We start from the raw sequence: 18,730 nt of genomic DNA, 5'->3' as shown, positions 1-18,730 counted from the left end.
CTTTGAAGAGTTTTAATCAGGAAGGGATGCTGCACTTTGTCAAATGCTTTTTCAGCATCTATTGAGAGTATCATATGGTTCTTACTCTTTCTTTTATTAATGTATTGTATCACATTGATGGATTTGCGGATGTTGAACCAACCTTGCAGCCCTGGAATAAATCCCACTTGGTCGTGGTGAATAATCCTTTTAATGTACTGTTGGATCCTACTGGCCAGTATTTTGGTGAGAATTTTCGCATCTGTGTTCATCAAGGATATTGGTCTGTAATTCTCTTTTTTGGTGGGATCCTTGTCTGGTTTTGGGATCAAGGTGATGCTGGCCTCATAGAATGAGTTTGGAAGTTTTCCTTCCATTTCAATTTTTTGGAACAGTTTCAGGAGAATAGGAATTAATTCTTCTTTAAATGTTTGGTAGAATTCCCCTGGGAAGCCGTCTGGTCCTGGACTTTTGTTTGTTTGGAGATTTTTGATGACTGCTTCAATCTCTTTACTGGTTATGGGTCTGTTCAGGTTATCTATTTCTTCCTGGTTCAGTTGTGGTAGTTTATACATCTCTAGAAATGTATCCATTTCTTCCAGATTGTCAAATTTGTTGCCATAGAGTTGCTCGTAGTATGTTCTTATAATTGTTTGTATTTCTTTGGTGTTGGTTGTGATCTCTCCTCTTTCATTCATGATTTTATTTATTTGCGTCCTTTCTTTTTTCTTTTTGATAAGTCTGGCCAGGGGCTTATCAATCTTATTAATTCTTTCAAAGAACCAGCTCCTAGTTTTGTTGATTTGTTCTATTGTTTTTTTAGTTTCTATTTCATTGATTTCTGCTCTGATCTTTATGATTTCTCTTCTCCTGCTGGGTTTAGGCTTTCTTTGTTGTTCTCTCTCCAGCTCCTTGAGGTGTAGGGTTAGGTTGTGTATTTGAGACCTTTCTTGTTTCTTGAGAAAGGCTTGCACCGCTATATATTTTCCTCTCAGGACTGCCTTTGTTGTGTCCCACAGATTTTGAACTGTTGTGTTTTCATTATCATTTGTTTCCATGAATTTTTTCAATTCTTCTTTAATTTCCTGGTTGACCCATTCATTTTTTAGAAGGATGCTGTTTAGTCTCCATGTATTTGCGTTCTTTCCAAATTTCCTCTTGTGATTGAGTTCGAGCTTCAGAGCATTGTGGTCTGAAAATATGCAGGGAATGATCTCGATCTTTTGATACCGATTGAGACCTGATTTATGACCCAGGATGTGGTCTATTCTGGAGAATGTTCCATGTGCACTAGAGAAGAATGTATATTCTGTTGCTTTGGGATGGAATGTTCTGAATATATCTGTGATGTCCATCTGGTCCAGTGTGTCATTTAAGGCCTTTATTTCCTTATTGATCTTTTGCTTAGATGATCTGTCCATTTCAGTGAGGGGAGTGTTAAAGTCCCCTGCTATTATTGTATTACTGTCGATGTATTTCTTTGATTTTGTTATTAATTGGTTTATATAGTTGGCTGCTCCCATGTTAGGGGCATAGATATTTAAGATTGTTAGATCTTCTTGTCAAAATTGTATTTTAAATACACTGTGATATATACTGTTCTTCCAAACTGAATATAGCACCATACCAAGCTACTTTTGGAGGCAATAAGAAACATGGGAATGACAGAGTATCTTGAAGGATGCTGACAAGGAAGCTTCTGGGAGGAGATTGGACACTGATGGATATCAAGGAATTATCAAGGATTTTTTGCTTTCTTTTGTTTTTGCTTTTGGTTTTTAGGAATTATCAAATTTTAATGCTGTGACATGTTTACCTATTACTAGCCTTTAAAGAGTATTATTCCTGCTGTTGAGATTTTGCTCACTATCAATTCTGCTTAAAACACTTGTCCCACATTCACCCTATTCAAATTTCACCCATCTTTTAAGGCCACCTCAAATTCTTTCCTTCCTTTAACAAGAATCAATAATAAAATCCTTAAAATAAGAAGGGATCTTATGTTTCTTATCTTTGGGGACAATAAGAAAGAGAGGAAGAGAAGAGTTTGAGAGTCTGTTTCCTACTTGAAGTGAGAAAAGCGCAAGGGTTAAAGCATATGGTCACAGTTTCCAAAGTAGAGTCACATAAGCATTGACCTATCCTATTACTCCTCATTTTACTTCCACACCAATCCTAGAAGACAGATATGACCACTCCTCTTTGCCCCACAGCATTGACAGATTACGATACCCATGTCATAGGGATGTTCTGAAGATCAATGAGTTTCGGCATGTAGAGTGCTGACACAATAATCTTTCAATACTTGTTAGTTAATAGTATTTAATTCCTACTAGGAGAAATAAGTATCAATCAAGAAGATTAAGTTGCCTGGGCATCCCAGAGATACCACACACTTAGGGATATTTCCTATGCTAAATTCTTGCCTTGGGAATTCCCAGACCAACTAGGTAATGTCAGACATCAAACCTACCTGAGATACAGACCCATGGTTGCAAATTCTCAAGGGGAACTCGCCCAACCCTCTCCTGGACACCTCTAACATCACTACCACCACCCTCTGAACTTGTAAATCCAGAGGCCAGACCATCATCTGTCTTTGTAAAGCTTTTTTCTTTAGTTCTACCCTACCCACTGCCCCTTTTACTGAGGGTGTAGTTTTTAAGACTTGCAGCATGAGCCCAAAGCCTCTAATTCTGTCTCTGTGTAAACATTAAAACTCAAGAGCTTGAAATAATGGAAAACAACATCCTTCTTATACTCACCACTATCTGGGTAGTCTTTGTATAGGCTTAAATTTCTGATACTAAGATTATTAGATCTCTTAGCTATGCATTTATATGGATGTTTATTAGGTTATTCTTGTTGGTTATTAATCCAGCTCATCTAGGTGTTTTATAGCCGGAGGATTGTCTTATTATTCTAATTTGCCAGAACTAAGATTCCCATCATAGTTTTTCTACTGACAATCAAATTAGGCCTGTTTACCTTTTCATTCTCAGTCCTTACCTAAGGGAGCATTTTATGAGCTTGAGCTTATGAGCTTGAGTGTAGTTTCAAATTCCTAAAAATAAGCTCATGTTTTAGAGATGAATGTTTATTGAAAACCCGGAAGAAACTGTGGCATAAATTGTAAAACAACTGCCCAGACAAATGTAATGACAAATTTAACCCTAAAATGATTTACTATGGATCATATATCCTAATGTTTCAGAAAGAAGCCTTACTTTAATACTTCACAGGGAAAAGCACAATTGATTCTTTTCTTAAAAAAATATTTTATTTATTTATTTATTTGTCAGAGAGAGAACACAAGCAGGGGGAGCAACAGGCAGAGGGAGAAGCAGGCTCCCTAATGAGCAAGGAGCCTGATGTGGGACTCCATCCTGGGACCCTGGGATCATGACCTGAGCTGAAGGCAGACGCTTAATCAACTGAGCCACCCAAATGTCCCATTTTTTAAAAAGATTTTATTTATTTATTTGACAGAGAGAGAGGGATCACAAGTAGGCAGAGAGGCAGGCAGAGAGAGAGGGAGAAGCAGGCTCCCCGCCGAGCAGAGAGCCAGATGTGGGGCTTGATCCCAGGACCCCGAGATCACGACCTGAGCTGAAGGCAGAGACTTAACCCACTGAGCCACTCAGACGCCCCTCCAAATGTCCCATTTTTTATATTCTTTTTTTTTAAGATTTTATTTATTTATTTGTCAGAGAGAGGACAAAAAGCACAATTTAAAAATTCACCTGCAAAGACTTATTCTATTGATCAGCTCTGTTAAGGGCTGAATTGTGTCCTTCCAAAATTCCTATGCTGTACTTGTAACCTCCACTACCCAGATGTGACCATATTTGGAGATAGGCTTTTGAAAGAGATAGTTGAGTTAAAGATCTTATTTATTTATTTATTTGTTAGAGAGAGAGAGAGAGTGCAAGTGTACAAGCAGGCAGAGCCTGAGAGAGAAGCAGGCTCCCTGCCGAGCAAGAAGCCTAATACAGGACTGGATCCCAGGACCCTGGGATCATGACCTGAGCTGAAGGCAATGGCTTAACCAACTGAGCCACCCAGGCGTCCTGAGATTGTTGAGTTAAAATGAAGTAATTAGGGTGGGTCCTAATCCAATATGACTGGTTCCCTTATAAGAAGAAGAAATTAGGACACAGACACAAACAGAGGGAAGGCACAGGGAGATGAGGGCCACATACAAGCCAAGGAGAGAGGCCTCAGAAGAAAGCAACTCTGCCAACACCTTGATCTTGGACTTCCAGCCTCCAGAATTATAGGAAAATAAATTCCTGTTGCTTGAGTCACGTAGTCTGTGGTACTTTGTTATGGTAGTCCTAGCAAATTAACACAGCTTTCTATTCTTTCTTACAAATGTAGACAAAACTACTTAAAACACTTCCCTTTGTGTTCTGCTATTTAAAAGATATCTAATTTAAGGTTTTAAATGTTGTTTGTTAAGATCAAATATTCATTATCCCTTTTTAATAGTTAGCATATTGTATCAACATATAAAATAATTCGCTTTTGGGGGGTGCCTGGGTGGCTCAGTTGGTTGAGCGTCAGACTCCGTTTTGGCTCAGGTTAAGAACTCAAGGGTTGTGAGATCTTTCTGGGTGGGACTCCAGGCTCAACGGGGAGTCTGCTTCCCCTCTCCCTCTCCCTCTGCCTGTCCTGCTCAAGCACTCTCTTTCTCTCTCTCTCTCTCTCAAATTAATAAATCTTTAAAAAAAAAAGCTCACTCTTTAGATTGTCCAAATATGTGTATTTACCAACACTATAACCAACCACAGTATCAATAACAGAAAACTAAAGAATCTTAGCTGTCTTTCTTATGCACTCAACAAGGCCCATACTGCCCAAATACACTAATTGCTTTACCTGGAACTCACGCATTCAAGCCCAATGTGGAGAATGACATTTTGTGAACAGGTATTGCACAATCATGCCAGCTGAAATAAAATATTTGTAGCACTCCAAAACTGGATGTTATAGCTTGAAAATGCCTAATTTCATCCAGATCTGCTACAGTTGGGGAAAAATAAAAAGCTGTCTATAGGTAACAGAGTTGAGTTGCAGTTTCCATCCTGACTGTTGTCTGGTGATTTTTCCCTGTCCAATCCTCCAATTCTTTGTAGAGCCTCTTCCCCTACCTGTCCGCTATATGCTAGAATGCCTCAGAGCTTGGTCCATGGCCTTGTGCTATCGCTCTATATACTCTCTCTAGATTATCTCATACAATTCCATAGTTTAAAACTTCATTTATACGTCAGCAGCTTTCAGACTTTCTTGGCTCAGAAACTGTCTTTCGACTTCAGATCTGTATATCCAACTGCCTGTCTGAGATCTGTCTCAGACATAACTCTGACACTCAACCTGATCTAGCCTTGCCCTAATGTGCTCTTCTATAATCATTCCTATCTTGGAAAATGACACTTCATTCACCCAGTAATTCATGACAGATCTCTGAAAATCCTTCCTACCACTACTTTTTCAATGGCCCAGATAGCCAATGCATTATTGAGACCTAGTAATTAAGATTTATTTATTGCTTGATTGATTGTACCAGAGGTGGAGAGAAATGGAGATATATGTCTCTCTCACCTCCAATACCTTACTCCTAGATATTGACCATGTGTCACCTGGACAGCCACCAGGACTAGCTGTTTCCTAAGTGACCTGCGCACATTCTCTCAAACACTCTCTAATCCATTCTTTACAATGTAGCCAGAACAATCCTTTAAAGCCACAGAACCAATTCTCTCTCTCATACTGATTGAAACATATAAACATCGCTTCAAACTTCTTCATTACATTGCACCTAAAATAAAATCCAGACTCCTTAATGTATCCTATGTCAAAAGAATTCTCAGAGACTTTAGGGGAAAAAAGTTTTCTTAGAAAAACACTTGCAAAAGTTTACAAATGAGTTCAACTTTAGAAGGACTGGTTCAGAAAACACACACACACTCCAAGTTTATATGGTTCATGATGGAAAAAATAACTTTCTCATATGATTGTTATACTCTCCCAAATTATTGTGTGTCATCAGACTTATATGAGACAAAAGTCAGCATTACAAAAGCCAGTGATTAAATTGTTTTTGTTAAGGAACCAGAAACATGTGAGAATGGCTAAAGGTTTCATTCACTTTGGAGACTATGGATAGTATGACACCGTTCCTTTTTGGCTTGCCTCAGAGCACAAAGTGTTTTGTTTTTCCTAACTGTGGTATGTGACATTTACACTTATTCATATTGGAAGCAAGGCAAGGTGCCGATTTTGCTTTACAAGGATAAATCTGGGCATGATCTGGCTACTTCTTATGTCTTCATCCTCAACTTACGCTACTCTCCCCCTCATTTCTATGTTCCAGGCACTTGGCCTTCTTTCAGGTTCACAAGCTCTTCCCAAGCACAGTACTCCCTCTCTCTGGTACACACTCTCCTATAACCTTTACCTAGCCACATTTTACTCATTGTCCCAGTTGCAACTTAAATGTCACTTTCCCCAAATCCCAATCTGAATCAGTACTATTATTCAACCAATCATAGTGTCTTTATCATCAGTTAGGATGCCTTTGGTTGTCAGTAACTCAAAGACTAATTCAAATGTATTCTTCATGTCTTTAAGGCCAGGGAGGTTTTGAGCATGGAGAACACTCACCACTATGTGTATTTTTGTTTAAAGCTCACTGTATAAACCTTAATATGTAGTAAACAGTATTTCCTGGAAATACTTTGCTGTGCTGTCCAAAACAGTATCCACTAAACACATGTGGCTATTGAGCACTTAAATATGACTAATGCAACTGAGGAATTAAATTTTTAATTTTATTTATTTTTAATTAAAATTTAAAGCTGATAATTTCTTCAGTGACAGGAAATTTTTAAGTGCATTTGGAAAAACTCAAGTATGTGAATCTATCTTTTCAAATTTTATGAAATCTAATACAGTTCCAGAATTTTCAATTGAAATTAAGCAAATAGATGGTACTAGACAGTTTTATGCTAAGCAAAATAAGTCAATCAGAGAAAGACAATTACCATACAATCTCACTGATATGTGGAATTTAAGAAACAAAACAGAGGATCATAGGGAAAGAGAGGAAAAACTACAACAAGACAAAACCAGAGAGGGAGATAAACCATAAGAGACTCTTAATCATAGGAAACAAACTGAGGGTTGCTGGAGGGGAGGAAGATGGGGGGATGGAGTAACTGGTAATAGACATTAAGGAGGGCATGTGATGTAATGAGCACTGGGTATTATAGAAGACTGATGAATCACTGATTTGTACCTCTGAAATCAGTGATGAATCACTGATTTGTACCTCTGAAACCAATAATACATTATGTTAGTTAACTGAATTTAAATTAAAAAATAAAATTTAAAAATAAGAACAAAGAATATAAGTGTAAAGTACATACTGAATTTCCAAGACTTGTATAAAAATGTAAATTGTTATTATATTGATTACATGTCAAAATTATATTTTGGATAGATTGCATTAAAAAAAGTGTTACTAAAATTAACTTCATCTATTTGTTTTTGCTTTTTTATGTGGCTAATAGAAAACTTTAAATTTAAATTACATGGCTAATTGTAGGGTTAGCATTATGTTGGACAGTACAGCTCCAAATAATTACTCAACTAATCAAAAGCATGAATTTAACAAAGTTTCCACGTAAAGGCTTACAAAGTTTCCAGTTAAAGTTTTTGAGGGAGTTGGGAGGAAATACAAACATCAAATTGGCGTTTTTAAAAGTAAGTGTGTAACATGCTGAAGCTGCATTGGAACTTAGGGCGAGTGGCTGGGGTATGGGGTAAAATGGGAGGCTACTGCAGTAAACTGGGCAGAAAAGTGATGATATTGGTTTGGGCTAGAATGAAGGTAGTGAGGTGAAGAAAAGATACATTTAAGACACAACTTGGGACGTAAAACTGACAAAAGTTTAAAAATCGATTTAATCAGATTATCTGATTGAATCAAAACACTGATTAGTTTTATCATATTCTACAATGAAAACAGTAATTAAAACGTATTTAATCAAATTCTATAATTTAATCAAAACACTCATTACAGGTTTAATCAAATTGTTCAACCATTTTATTAAAATCACAAGTCTAGCAGATTCATATCCTTCTAAGAACCGAAAATACACACACACACACACACACACACACACAGAGGAACTCACAAGGTTACAGAATTCATCGTAACATTTATATTTAAACTGATCACAAAGGTAGCACAGGTATGACTTGCACTTCACATCTGCTAAACGAAGAGCCCTTGACTGGGCTGAGGGATGAATGATTAAATTATTCACAGCAATCTTGAGGAGAAAAAAAGATCCGCCAAGTCCGGGGCGCGGAGGCGGAGTCCGGCGCTGACACAACTGCCAGAATTGGCCGGAGGTCCCACGTCAGTCAGTGGCCAGGCCCCGAACCCGCGCCTCAGTCGTCGTCTCGCCCACCGCGGGGCCGGGAGGCTAGGCTTTCAGTGCTTTGATTCAGGCTGCGCCAGTGCAGGTCTGATTCAGAAGTCGCAGACCCACGCTAAAGAAAACATCGACATAGTCGTTCCACAGCCAAGGAAACGCCAGAGCCACAGAATGAGCCGGTAGTCTGACAGGCCCTCCCGCGGGGAATGCTTCCGGGGCAGGGGGCGGGGCTGCCGGAAGTGGCCGGACGCCGTCTGCTGTTCGTTGTTTAAGCGGCTGACGGGAAGGAGAAGCCCAAGCTCCGGCGGCGCCGCGGGGCGGCAGTCACGACCTGAGCCCGGGCCGGCGCTAGCCTCTGGAAGAGCCAGAAGCCAGAAGTACCTGCTGTGGAGCGGTGGGGCGAGACGCCCGCTCGCCTTCTGATCTCATCATGTCGCGGGGTTCCATCGAGATTCCCCTCCGGGACACTGACGAGGTAAGTGTCGAGTATGGGGGAGGGTGGGGGCCATGAACTTGGACGATCCCCTCCTTTCCCCTTCTTTCGACTTCGCCTCTGAAGCGAGAGCACCTTTTCCCCCCGGGAGCCCAGGTCGAAATCCCCGACCGAAGCCCCAGTCACCCCTGCCCCTGCACCTTTTCAGGCTGACCACATCAGGTTTCCGTAGCCTCAGGGCCACCTCGAGGAGTTCTTGAAAGTTCCTTTCCTACCTGTTCCTGTGTGGCAGTACTCTGCTCTCTTCCTAATTGTCGGCGCAGGGGTGCGAGAGTGCAGATAAATTGTAAGGAGCCTCACAGATAAAAGAGGTGGGCGCTGATGTCACCGTGGTCTCTGCTGCTCAAACTATCTTTCCCTGAGAATACATAGGATGTCACCCTTTATCCCTTAGAAACTCGAGTCTGTCGTGATGCTCTGTGTCCCCCACACACAGCTGCATCGGCAAAACAGGAGACCCTGAGATACAGCCGCCAGGGTGTGCTGATAGAACTCACCTTCTCCCTTCCCCACACCTCATCATGGGTAGCCTGTGGCTTGTCTCAGTTAAGCCCTCAGCATTGATGTCGTCTAGATCCAGTATAATCGCTGCTCTTATTTTTGTTCACTTGATATATAACATTGAGATATCATTGACCTAGCATAAAATCCAGTGATTTTTAGCAGTATTGTTGTAAAGTTGTGTAACCATCACCACTATCGAATTCCAGAACATTTGCCTACTGTTACTTTTTGTGCTCACATTCAGGAGTGCCTGTGACACACAAATGTTGTCTCCCTGGATGAATGTGTACAGTGGCATTGAACTTCACATTGCCTCTAGAATGGTGCTTCTCAAGTTGTCAGGCCTGTGGCATCAGTCTCTGGGGTGCTTATCTGCACTTCACCTGGATTATATGCTAGGCACGGTTTTGTTTTGTCTTTTTTGACAAAGCTTTTTTTTTTTTTTAAACAAAGCTTTTGTAACATTTTATCGTTCTGGTGATTTGAAGACAGCTAACAGTGTTTGTTTGCTTCTCTATGCTTTTACCTTAATATTCTGATATGACCTATTTGACATGTGTGCCTTAAGCATGTCTTAACGTATACTTGGTCAGCCCCATAGCAAGTGAAAACAAACCCTATGTATATCCATATTGATGTATATTACGAAAAGCAGCAAAGAAAAAATGTGAATTTAAGGAAGAAATAAGAAATAAGAAATAAAAACTTGCATTTTCTGTTTTAGGTCATTGAACTCGACTTCGATCAGTTACCGGAGGGAGATGAAGTTATCAGTATTCTGAAACAGGAACACACACAACTGCACATATGGATTGCTTTGGCGGTTAGTGTTAATGTGACAAATATTTTTTATACATTGACTGGGAAAAATATTTGGCTTTTGTCTTCAGATTAGTAGTAGCCAGCTTGGGAGCAGGATAAGTAAATTGTACCATATGTATGGAAGTTAATTGTTTTACCATTTATAGAACAAGAAGGCCAGTTTCCTAAATGATGTACTGTTCCACTGGTATTACTATATGTTAGTAAAGGCAAAATTCATTTAAGTTAAATAGTAGTCTATACTGTGTATTTGGTTATTTACTAATTACTCAGTGAAGACTGGCTTATGATTTGTGGATAATCTGAGAAAAAACAAGGAGCTATCATATAAACATTATTACTTAACGTTGTTTTCCATAACAATAAAACATTTCCAATAAAACAGTCTAGAAGGTGATTATATTCCAGGCTAACTCACAAAAGCCCTTTTGGATGAATTTTATCTCAGGCTTGTTTTTTGTCCTGTTGGTCCCTTCCATAACATAAACCTGACTGGAAAGTCTCAGGAGAATCACCTCAGACTAAAATTCTGACACCCTTTACTCTCCCCAGCACCACCTACCTAATGTTTTCTTTTTATGAGAACATGATATTAAATTATTCTGGTAATGCATTATAGCATATACTGAAATCGTTTTTTAAGCAGGTGTGCTCTAGGTCACTTTCGTTTAAAGATACATAGGAGGCTCCTCCTATTATCTTGAAAGGAGAAGTTGATCTGCAATTGAGCTTATATCCAGTGCTCAAGCCTAACTGTAAATAATTTCTTAGATAAGGTTTTACAGAAAAATACTTTTAGTGACAGTACCTTTCTGAAGTGTTACATTTTCTTGGTCTATGGAGAGTAAGCCGTTAACGTTGTCACACAGTTTTTAAAGCCAGAGGAGAATTTAGATTTTCTTTAGTATAAATGCCTCTTTTAATAGCACTTACAGGAAAAAATGGAGGATTGAAGGATTATTGTGGCACCTGTGGTAAAATTGATGAAACATTGTGGGCTCTAGAGTGTAACAGAAAAGAGTCTAGGCTTTGGACTGGAGAGGCCTTTCTTCATATTCCCACTTGGCTGCTAACTAGCTGTGGCCTTAGACAAATGATTACCTTCTGAGCCTGTTTTCTCATCTAAAATGTGGGGATGTTAGCATTCATTTTAAGGGTGATTGTACAGATTAGAAATAAGTATATAAAGCTCCTGCCATAATGTATGGCCCACCGTAGGTGGGTAAAAAAGATGGATCTTCCTTTTAGTATTAATAAATGACAGATGCCAGGGAAGTTATTCAGCAGGCCCAAAGTCATGGATAATTTTCATAGATCTAGAACCAGAACCTAAGTTTTCTGTTTAGAATTCTATATCCCTCTCATTATTGCTTTTTCTCTTGGGCTCTGATTTAGTTTGAAATCACCTATTGCTAGGTAAGTAGTAATTTGGAAACATTTATGGTGATTATCACTTTTTTAACAATTTTAATAATTCAACTCTTACAATAATTCACCTACTGTAAGCTGCACACATACAACATGTACCATTTGAGAAGTTTTAGCATATTTCACACCTGTGAAATCATTACTACAATCAAGATAATGAATAAATCTATCACCCCCAAAACCTTTCTCCAGACTCTTCCCCACACCCCATAGTGCTCAGCCAACCCTTGCTTTTTGTTTCTAAAGATTGCATGTTCTAGAGTTTTTATACAAATGTAATCATTATAGTATGTATTCTTTTTGGTCTGGCTTCTCTCACTCAGCATAATTATCTTGAGAGTTATCCACGTTATAGCATGTGTCAGTGGTTCTTTTTTCTCCTGAGCAACAGCCACTGTGCAGATATACCACAGCTTGTTTGTCCATTCACCTGTTGATCAACAATTGAGTTGTTTCTAGTTTTTGGCTATTACAAATGGAGCTGCCGTAGATGTTTGTGTGCAGCTTTGTGTATGGACATATGCTTTAATAATTCTAATTTGATTCTTTTTAGCTGGAATATTACAAGCAAGGAAAAACCGAAGAGTTTGTGAAGTTGTTGGAAGCAGCACGTATAGATGGCAATTTGGACTATAGAGACCATGAGAAAGACCAAATGACTTGCTTGGATACATTGGCGGCCTATTATGTTCAACAGGCTCGGAAGGAAAAGAATAAGGACAATAAGAAAGATCTTATTACACAGGCAACCCTGTTGTATACCATGGCTGATAAAATTATTATGTATGATCAGGTAAATAAGTCACATTTCTCTGAATTTATGAAAGAGGGAAAAATACCACATGAGAATAAAATGTATGTGTGATAGGCAAGAGTTTTTTGTTTTTTTTTTTTGGAAAGAACTTTTCTTAAAATAACATGGTTGATTATAAAAGTATCAGAAGAAGAAGAATTCCCTGTTAAAATTGGAATTTCTTTGGTTGTTGTACTGTTGATATAATGTAGGCAAATTTAGCATGTGTAAAACTTATCCATGGGGCACCTGGGTGACTCAGTCTGTTAGGCATCTGTCTGCCTTTGACTTGGATCTTGATCTCAGGGTCTTGGGATTGAGACCCATGTCGGACTCTCTGCTCGATGGGGAGTCTGCTTCTCCCTCCTACTCTCCCTCTGTGCTTTTACTGTCTCTCTCAAAAGAATAAATACTCTTAATCTTTAAATAAATAAGTAAATAAATAAATAAATAAAACTTATTCACAGGTTGAGTCTGTAATTCCATCATCTCCAGGTGGATTTCAAGCATATTTAAAATTTTTTTTCATTTAAATTCAATTTAATTAACATATACTCTATTATTAGTTTCAGAGGTAGAATTTAGTGTTTCATCAGTCGCATATAACACCCAGTGCTCATTACTTCAAGTGATGTAATGCCGTTAATGCCCATCACCCAATTACCCCATTTCCCCCACCCACCTTTAAGAGTCTCTATGATTTGCCTCCCTTTCTGTTTTTATCTTATTTTATTTTTCCTTCCCTTCCCCTATGTTCATCTGTTTTGTTTCTTAAATTCCACATATGAGTAAAATCGTATGGTGTTTGTCTTCCTCATTTCGCTTACCATGATACCCTCCAGTTCCATCCATGTTGTGGCCGATGGCAAAATTTCATTCTTTTTGGTGGCTGAGTAATATTCCTGTGTGTGTGTGTGTGTGTGTGTGTGTGTGTATACACACACCACATCTTTATCCATTCATCTGTCAATGGACATCTGGGCTCTTTCCATATTCTCACTATTGTGGAAGAATGAGCTTTTCTTTCTGTCATTGTTCCTGGCACAGAAGACTTGGATTTCTGGATAATTTCTTGATTTGTAATTAAGAATCGCCCATTGGTAGTTTACACATTATAGTTGTAACACATTATAGCTTATAGTTGTAACACATTATAGCTGATAGAGGTATTTGTGTGATACTCTACCTCCTTCCTATATGGTTTTCATTTTAGTGTTACACATTTATGTTAAATTGTGGTTGTTCCTTGGTAAAGTCGTCTAAGATGATATATCACTTTTTCAGAATCATTTGTTGGGAAGAGCCTGCTTCTGCCTACTTGAAGGGGACAAAATGGATCAGGCTGATGCACAGTTTCATTTTGTACTTAACCAGTCTCCAAATAATATTCCAGCCCTTCTTGGTAAGTCATTTTTGGCAACTATCTTAGGAAACTGTATCTTCCATCATATGCCTGTAGTATATTTCATTGACTGGGCTGGACAGCAATGTAGAAGCGCTTTACTTTATAAAAATGAAACTATCTGCAATAGATCATTGTTTCGTTTGAAGTTCCAATCATAGACCTGTACCCCTGAAACAAATAAGACATTATATGTTAATTAATTGAATTTAAATTAAAAAAAAGAATTCCCTTTACCATTAAAGTCACTTCAAAATATTAAAATACACACACACACACACACACCAGTTAATAATTTGTTATCCACTTCTGAAGAGTCAATAAGCAATGTCTATTTGGACAGCTATAAGCTATTTTAATTATTTTATACTATTTAACAGGACTATTTATTTATAGGTGAAATTAATATATCTTTATGGAAAACAAGTTTAAATATGAAATCATTTTCACTGTTTTCAAGTATTTCTTATTCAGAGATGTGTTTGATTTAAGTGAGTTCATATAGAACATATGAGACTTGTATTCTTTAGTCAGTGAATGTTTATTTTTAAAAATTACAATAGGTAAAGCTTGCATTTCATTCAACAAGAAGGATTACAGAGGAGCTCTTGCTTACTATAAGAAAGCATTGCGTACCAACCCAGGATGTCCAGGTAGGAGAAAAACTTTTTCTGAAGTCTAAGCTGCTTATGACCCAACTGAAATATTAAGGATTTGGCAGTTGACTATGAAGTTATTGTGAAAAGCTGCTATAGGTTGTTGAAATGACAGAATTGAAATTAAAAAATATATATTATGTTTGATCCAAAAGCTGAATAGCAGATCTTATTTTTTTTAAGATTTATTTAGAGAGGGAGATAGAGCGAGCAATCATGCATGAGTGGGGGTGGGAGACAGAGGGAGAGAATCTTTAAGCAGACTCCCTGCTGAGCATAGAGCCTGATGCAGGGCTCAGTCTCATGACCCATGAGATTGTGACCTGAGCTGAAACCAAGATTCAGAAGCTTAACCAACTGAGGCACCCGGGCATCCCTTTTAGACCATATTATAATCTTTTTGCTTTATACTATTTTTCTATTTCTTTATTTGCTATACTATTCTATTTCTTCTATTTGCTTTATTTCTATTTTTCTATTGAAAATCTCAGTCATTTAGCAAATCTTGTTGAGAATCAACTATGTGCCAGACATTGTTCGAGACTGAAGGAATGCAGCAGTAAACCCAAAAGACAAAAATCTCTGCCTTGGCGTGCCTGGGTGGTTCAGCGGATTGAGCGTCAGACTCTTGGTTTTGGCTTAGGTCATGATCTTGGGGTCATGGAATTGAGCCCCATGTCGGGCTCCATGCTCAGCAGGGAGTCTGATGGAGATTCTCTCTCTCTTCCTCTATCCCTTCCCCTGCTTGCTCTCTTTCTCTGGAATGAATAAACAAATCTTAAAAAAGAAAAAATCCCTTCCCTCATGGAATTCATTTCGCAGTGGGGAAGAGAAAATGAGTAAAATATATACTGTGTAAGATATCAGCAAAAAGAACGTAAAGCAGTAAAGGTGTATGAGAAGAATTGGGAGATTACTTAGAAAGGTTGACCAGGGAGCACCTGGGTGGCTTAGTTGGTTAAGCATTCGACTCTTGATTTTGGCTTGGGTCATGATCTCAGGGTTGTGAGGTCAAGTCCTGCGTTGGGCTCTGTGATGGGCAAAGAACCAGCTTAAGATTCTCTTAGGGAGTCTGGGTGGCTCAGTCGTTTAAGCATCTGACTCTTGATTTCAGCTCAGGGTCCTGACATCAAGCCCTGCATTGGGCTCTGTACTCAGTGGGGAGCCTGCTTCACCCTCTTCCCCCTGCTCCTCCCCCTGCTCATGCTCTGTCCCTCTTTCAATAAATAAATAAAGTATTTTAAAAAAGATTCTCTCTCTCCTCTTCTGCTCCTCCTCCCCTCCAAAAAAAGAAGAAAAAAGAAATGTTGACGCGGAAAATAGTAACAATTAAGTAAAGACCTTAAAATAATAGACGTAAATATATGGGAAAAGATTATTCCCAGAGAGAGGGAATAGGAGGTACAAAGGTCCTGAGGAAGGAGTGGGTCTAGCAAGTTTAAAGAATAATGAGGAAGCTAGTGTATCTGGAGTGGAGAGAGAAGGTGGGGAGGAAAAGTAGTAAGAACTGGGTCAAAGATAGAACCAGGGACCAATCATGCATCAGGGACCAATCAGGCATCATAGATTATTAAAAAGACTTGGGTGTTTACTCTAATAGACATAGGAAGCTATTTGAGGGCTTTGGGCAAAGGAGTTAGTAATGATCTGACTTATATTTAAAAGGATCATTTGGGCCTCTGGGTTGAGACTAGAGTGGGTGGGGTGCAAGTATAGAAATTGGGAGACCGTGTAGAAGCCTGTTGCAGTCATGTAGGTCAGAGAAGATTGTGGCTTGCATTAGGATGGTAATAGTAGAGGTACAAGTGATCGGAATCTATGTATATTTTGAAGGAAGAACTGATGGTGTAGATGTGATGTATGAGACAAAGGAGAAATCAAAAGTAACTTCTTGTAAGAGTAGAGCTACATTTTAGCACATTTGGAAAATATAGTTCCAAGATGAATTAGTTTTAGACATGAAAATTTTAAAATACTTTTTAGACCTACAAGTGGAGAGGTCAGGAGAGCTGTTGTTCAGGAAAGAGGTCTGAGCTGAAGTAATTAATTTGGAAGTCATCAACATATAGATGGTATATAAAGCCATGAGACTATGAGGTGACCAGGTGAGTGAGTAGAGATAGAAAAGAGGTTCAGGGATTGTCTTCTAGGGCACTGTGACATTGTAGAGGTTAGGGAAATGAAGAAGAACCAACAAAGGAACCTGAGAAGTAAGAGGAAAAGAGAGTAAAGGCAATGTCCTTGAAGTAAAATATAAAAATGTTTCTAGGACAAGGTCAGACACTGTCACATTCTATTGTTAGGTCGTAAAATAGGAACCCAGAACTGATCATTGAATTCAGCAGTATAGTAATCATTAGTGACCTTGACAAAAGCAGTTTTATTGGAATGATGGGGGTGAGATGCTTGGTGGATACACTTAAGAGAAAATGGAAGAGGAAAGTTAGGCAGCAACTATAGATAGATCTTTCGAGGAGTTTTGCTATCAAGGGAAGAATAGGAGTGGGTTGACAATTGGAGAGGAAAATGGAATGGAGAGGATTTTTTTTTAGATGGGAGAATGTATGTGGATGAGAATGATGTATACATAGAGAAAATTTGATAATGCAGGAAAAATAGGTGAGAGTTGCTGGAGCAGTGTCCTTAAATAGATGAGAAGGGGTAAAATCCAGTGTCCAGCGGGGAGGTTGGCCGTTCATGGGAACATGGTGGAGTTTTGGCATGGCCTTGAAGTTGGATAGCATGTATAATAAGCATAGCTATTATATGAAGGGAATGACAGGTTGTACGTGTAGTCAGTCACAGTATTGAAGGCCTTCGTGAAACTTTTTGCTGTCTTTAAAAATTGCTCTTTGAGGGGCACCTGGGTGGCTCAGTGGGTTAAAGCCTCTGCCTTCAGCGTAGGTCATGATTCCAGGGTCCTGGGATCAAGCCCCGCATCAGGCTCTCTGCTCAGTGGGGAGCCTGCTTCCTTCTCTTTCTCTCTGCCTGCCTCTCTGCCTACTTGTGATCTCTGTCTGTCAAATAAAAAAAGAAATAATTTTTTTTAAATTACTCTTTGAAAATTAGATACTGAAGGTACAGTATAGCCAGGAGTGCAAAAAAAATACCAGTATTGTAGGTATTCTGTTTATGGCGAGAAAGGGGATGGACAGTATGGTATACTATCCACTGAAACCAAATTTGTGATACACCAAAAGATTTTATAGTGTAGTAATACTGAGGTTAATTTTGAGATTTTGCAACTCATAGAGAATGTTAAAGCATTTTGTTTAATTAAACCCTAAAATTGCCCTAGTTTGACAGATAGACTATTTTTTTTAGCGGAAGTTCGTTTAGGAATGGGCCATTGCTTTGTGAAACTTAACAAACTGGAGAAAGCTCGTCTGGCATTCAGCAGAGCCCTTGAACTCAATTCCAAATGTGTGGGAGCATTGGTTGGACTGGCTGTACTAGAACTCAACAATAAAGAGGTATGTGAATGAAAAAAAGGCTTTCGTGACTGATCTGTCAGGCTCACTATTCCTTATCTAAACTCTTGAGACCAGAGTGTTTTAGAGGTCAAGACTGCAGAGAATAGAAATGTAATATGAGGGGTGCCTGGGTGGCTCTGGGTTAAAGCCTCTGCCTTCGGCTCAGGTCATGGTCTCAGGGTCCTGGGATCGAGCCCTGCCTCAGGCTCTCTGCTCAGCAAGGAGCCTGCTCTTCCCCCCCACCCCGCCCCCGCTTCCCTTTTTGCCTACTTGTGATCTCTGTCTATCAAATAAATAAATAAAGTCTTTTAAAAAATGCAATATGATGCCTGCACTGCATGATATATTAACACCCAGGTATTAGGACACCACCCCAAATGCAAACTTACATTTCTCTGTAATAATGAGTGACTGTTCACACTAGTAGGATAACCTCACAATTCAGGTAAAGTTTTGCCCCTATGTAAGCTTGTTCTAAGATTACCAAACAACATGTTTTTTAAGAAGTTTTTGGATTTCAGAATTTCAGGTAAGGAGCTGCAAGATGTACGTCAGTTCCATTGCAAGTAACAAAAAGCCTACTGCTGTGACTTAAACATGAGGGTTTTTATTATCTACTAAACCAGTCATCTAAGGTCTTGGATTTGGCACCTCAGTATCCTCAAACCCAGAATTTTACATCTTTCTGTCCTTCCTAATATGTAGATTTTCCTCCTTGTGTCTGTCACCTCAT

The 18,730-nt window shown here is 38.9% G+C and overlaps 1 protein-coding gene across 1 annotated transcript in view; it reads left to right on the top strand.

Annotated features, from left to right (window-relative positions):
• The first annotated feature begins 8,658 nt into the window (after nt 1-8,658).
• The window catches only part of CTR9 (CTR9 homolog, Paf1/RNA polymerase II complex component), a 34,923-nt gene continuing 24,851 nt past the window's right edge, over nt 8,659-18,730 (top strand). Inside the window, exons 1-6 of the mRNA XM_080817804.1 lie at nt 8,659-8,901; nt 10,148-10,246; nt 12,227-12,466; nt 13,751-13,868; nt 14,432-14,521; nt 17,849-17,997. Coding sequence (XP_080673930.1) covers nt 8,857-8,901; nt 10,148-10,246; nt 12,227-12,466; nt 13,751-13,868; nt 14,432-14,521; nt 17,849-17,997 — 741 coding nt within the window. The 5' untranslated portion in view covers nt 8,659-8,856. The remainder of the gene's footprint in view (nt 8,902-10,147; nt 10,247-12,226; nt 12,467-13,750; nt 13,869-14,431; nt 14,522-17,848; nt 17,998-18,730) is intronic.

The sequence above is a fragment of the Martes martes genome (genome assembly GCF_963455335.1).
Source record: "Martes martes genome assembly, chromosome: 10".
In the NCBI taxonomy this organism is placed as follows: domain Eukaryota; kingdom Metazoa; phylum Chordata; class Mammalia; order Carnivora; family Mustelidae; genus Martes; species Martes martes.
This window is presented reverse-complemented; position numbering and strand designations above follow the sequence as displayed.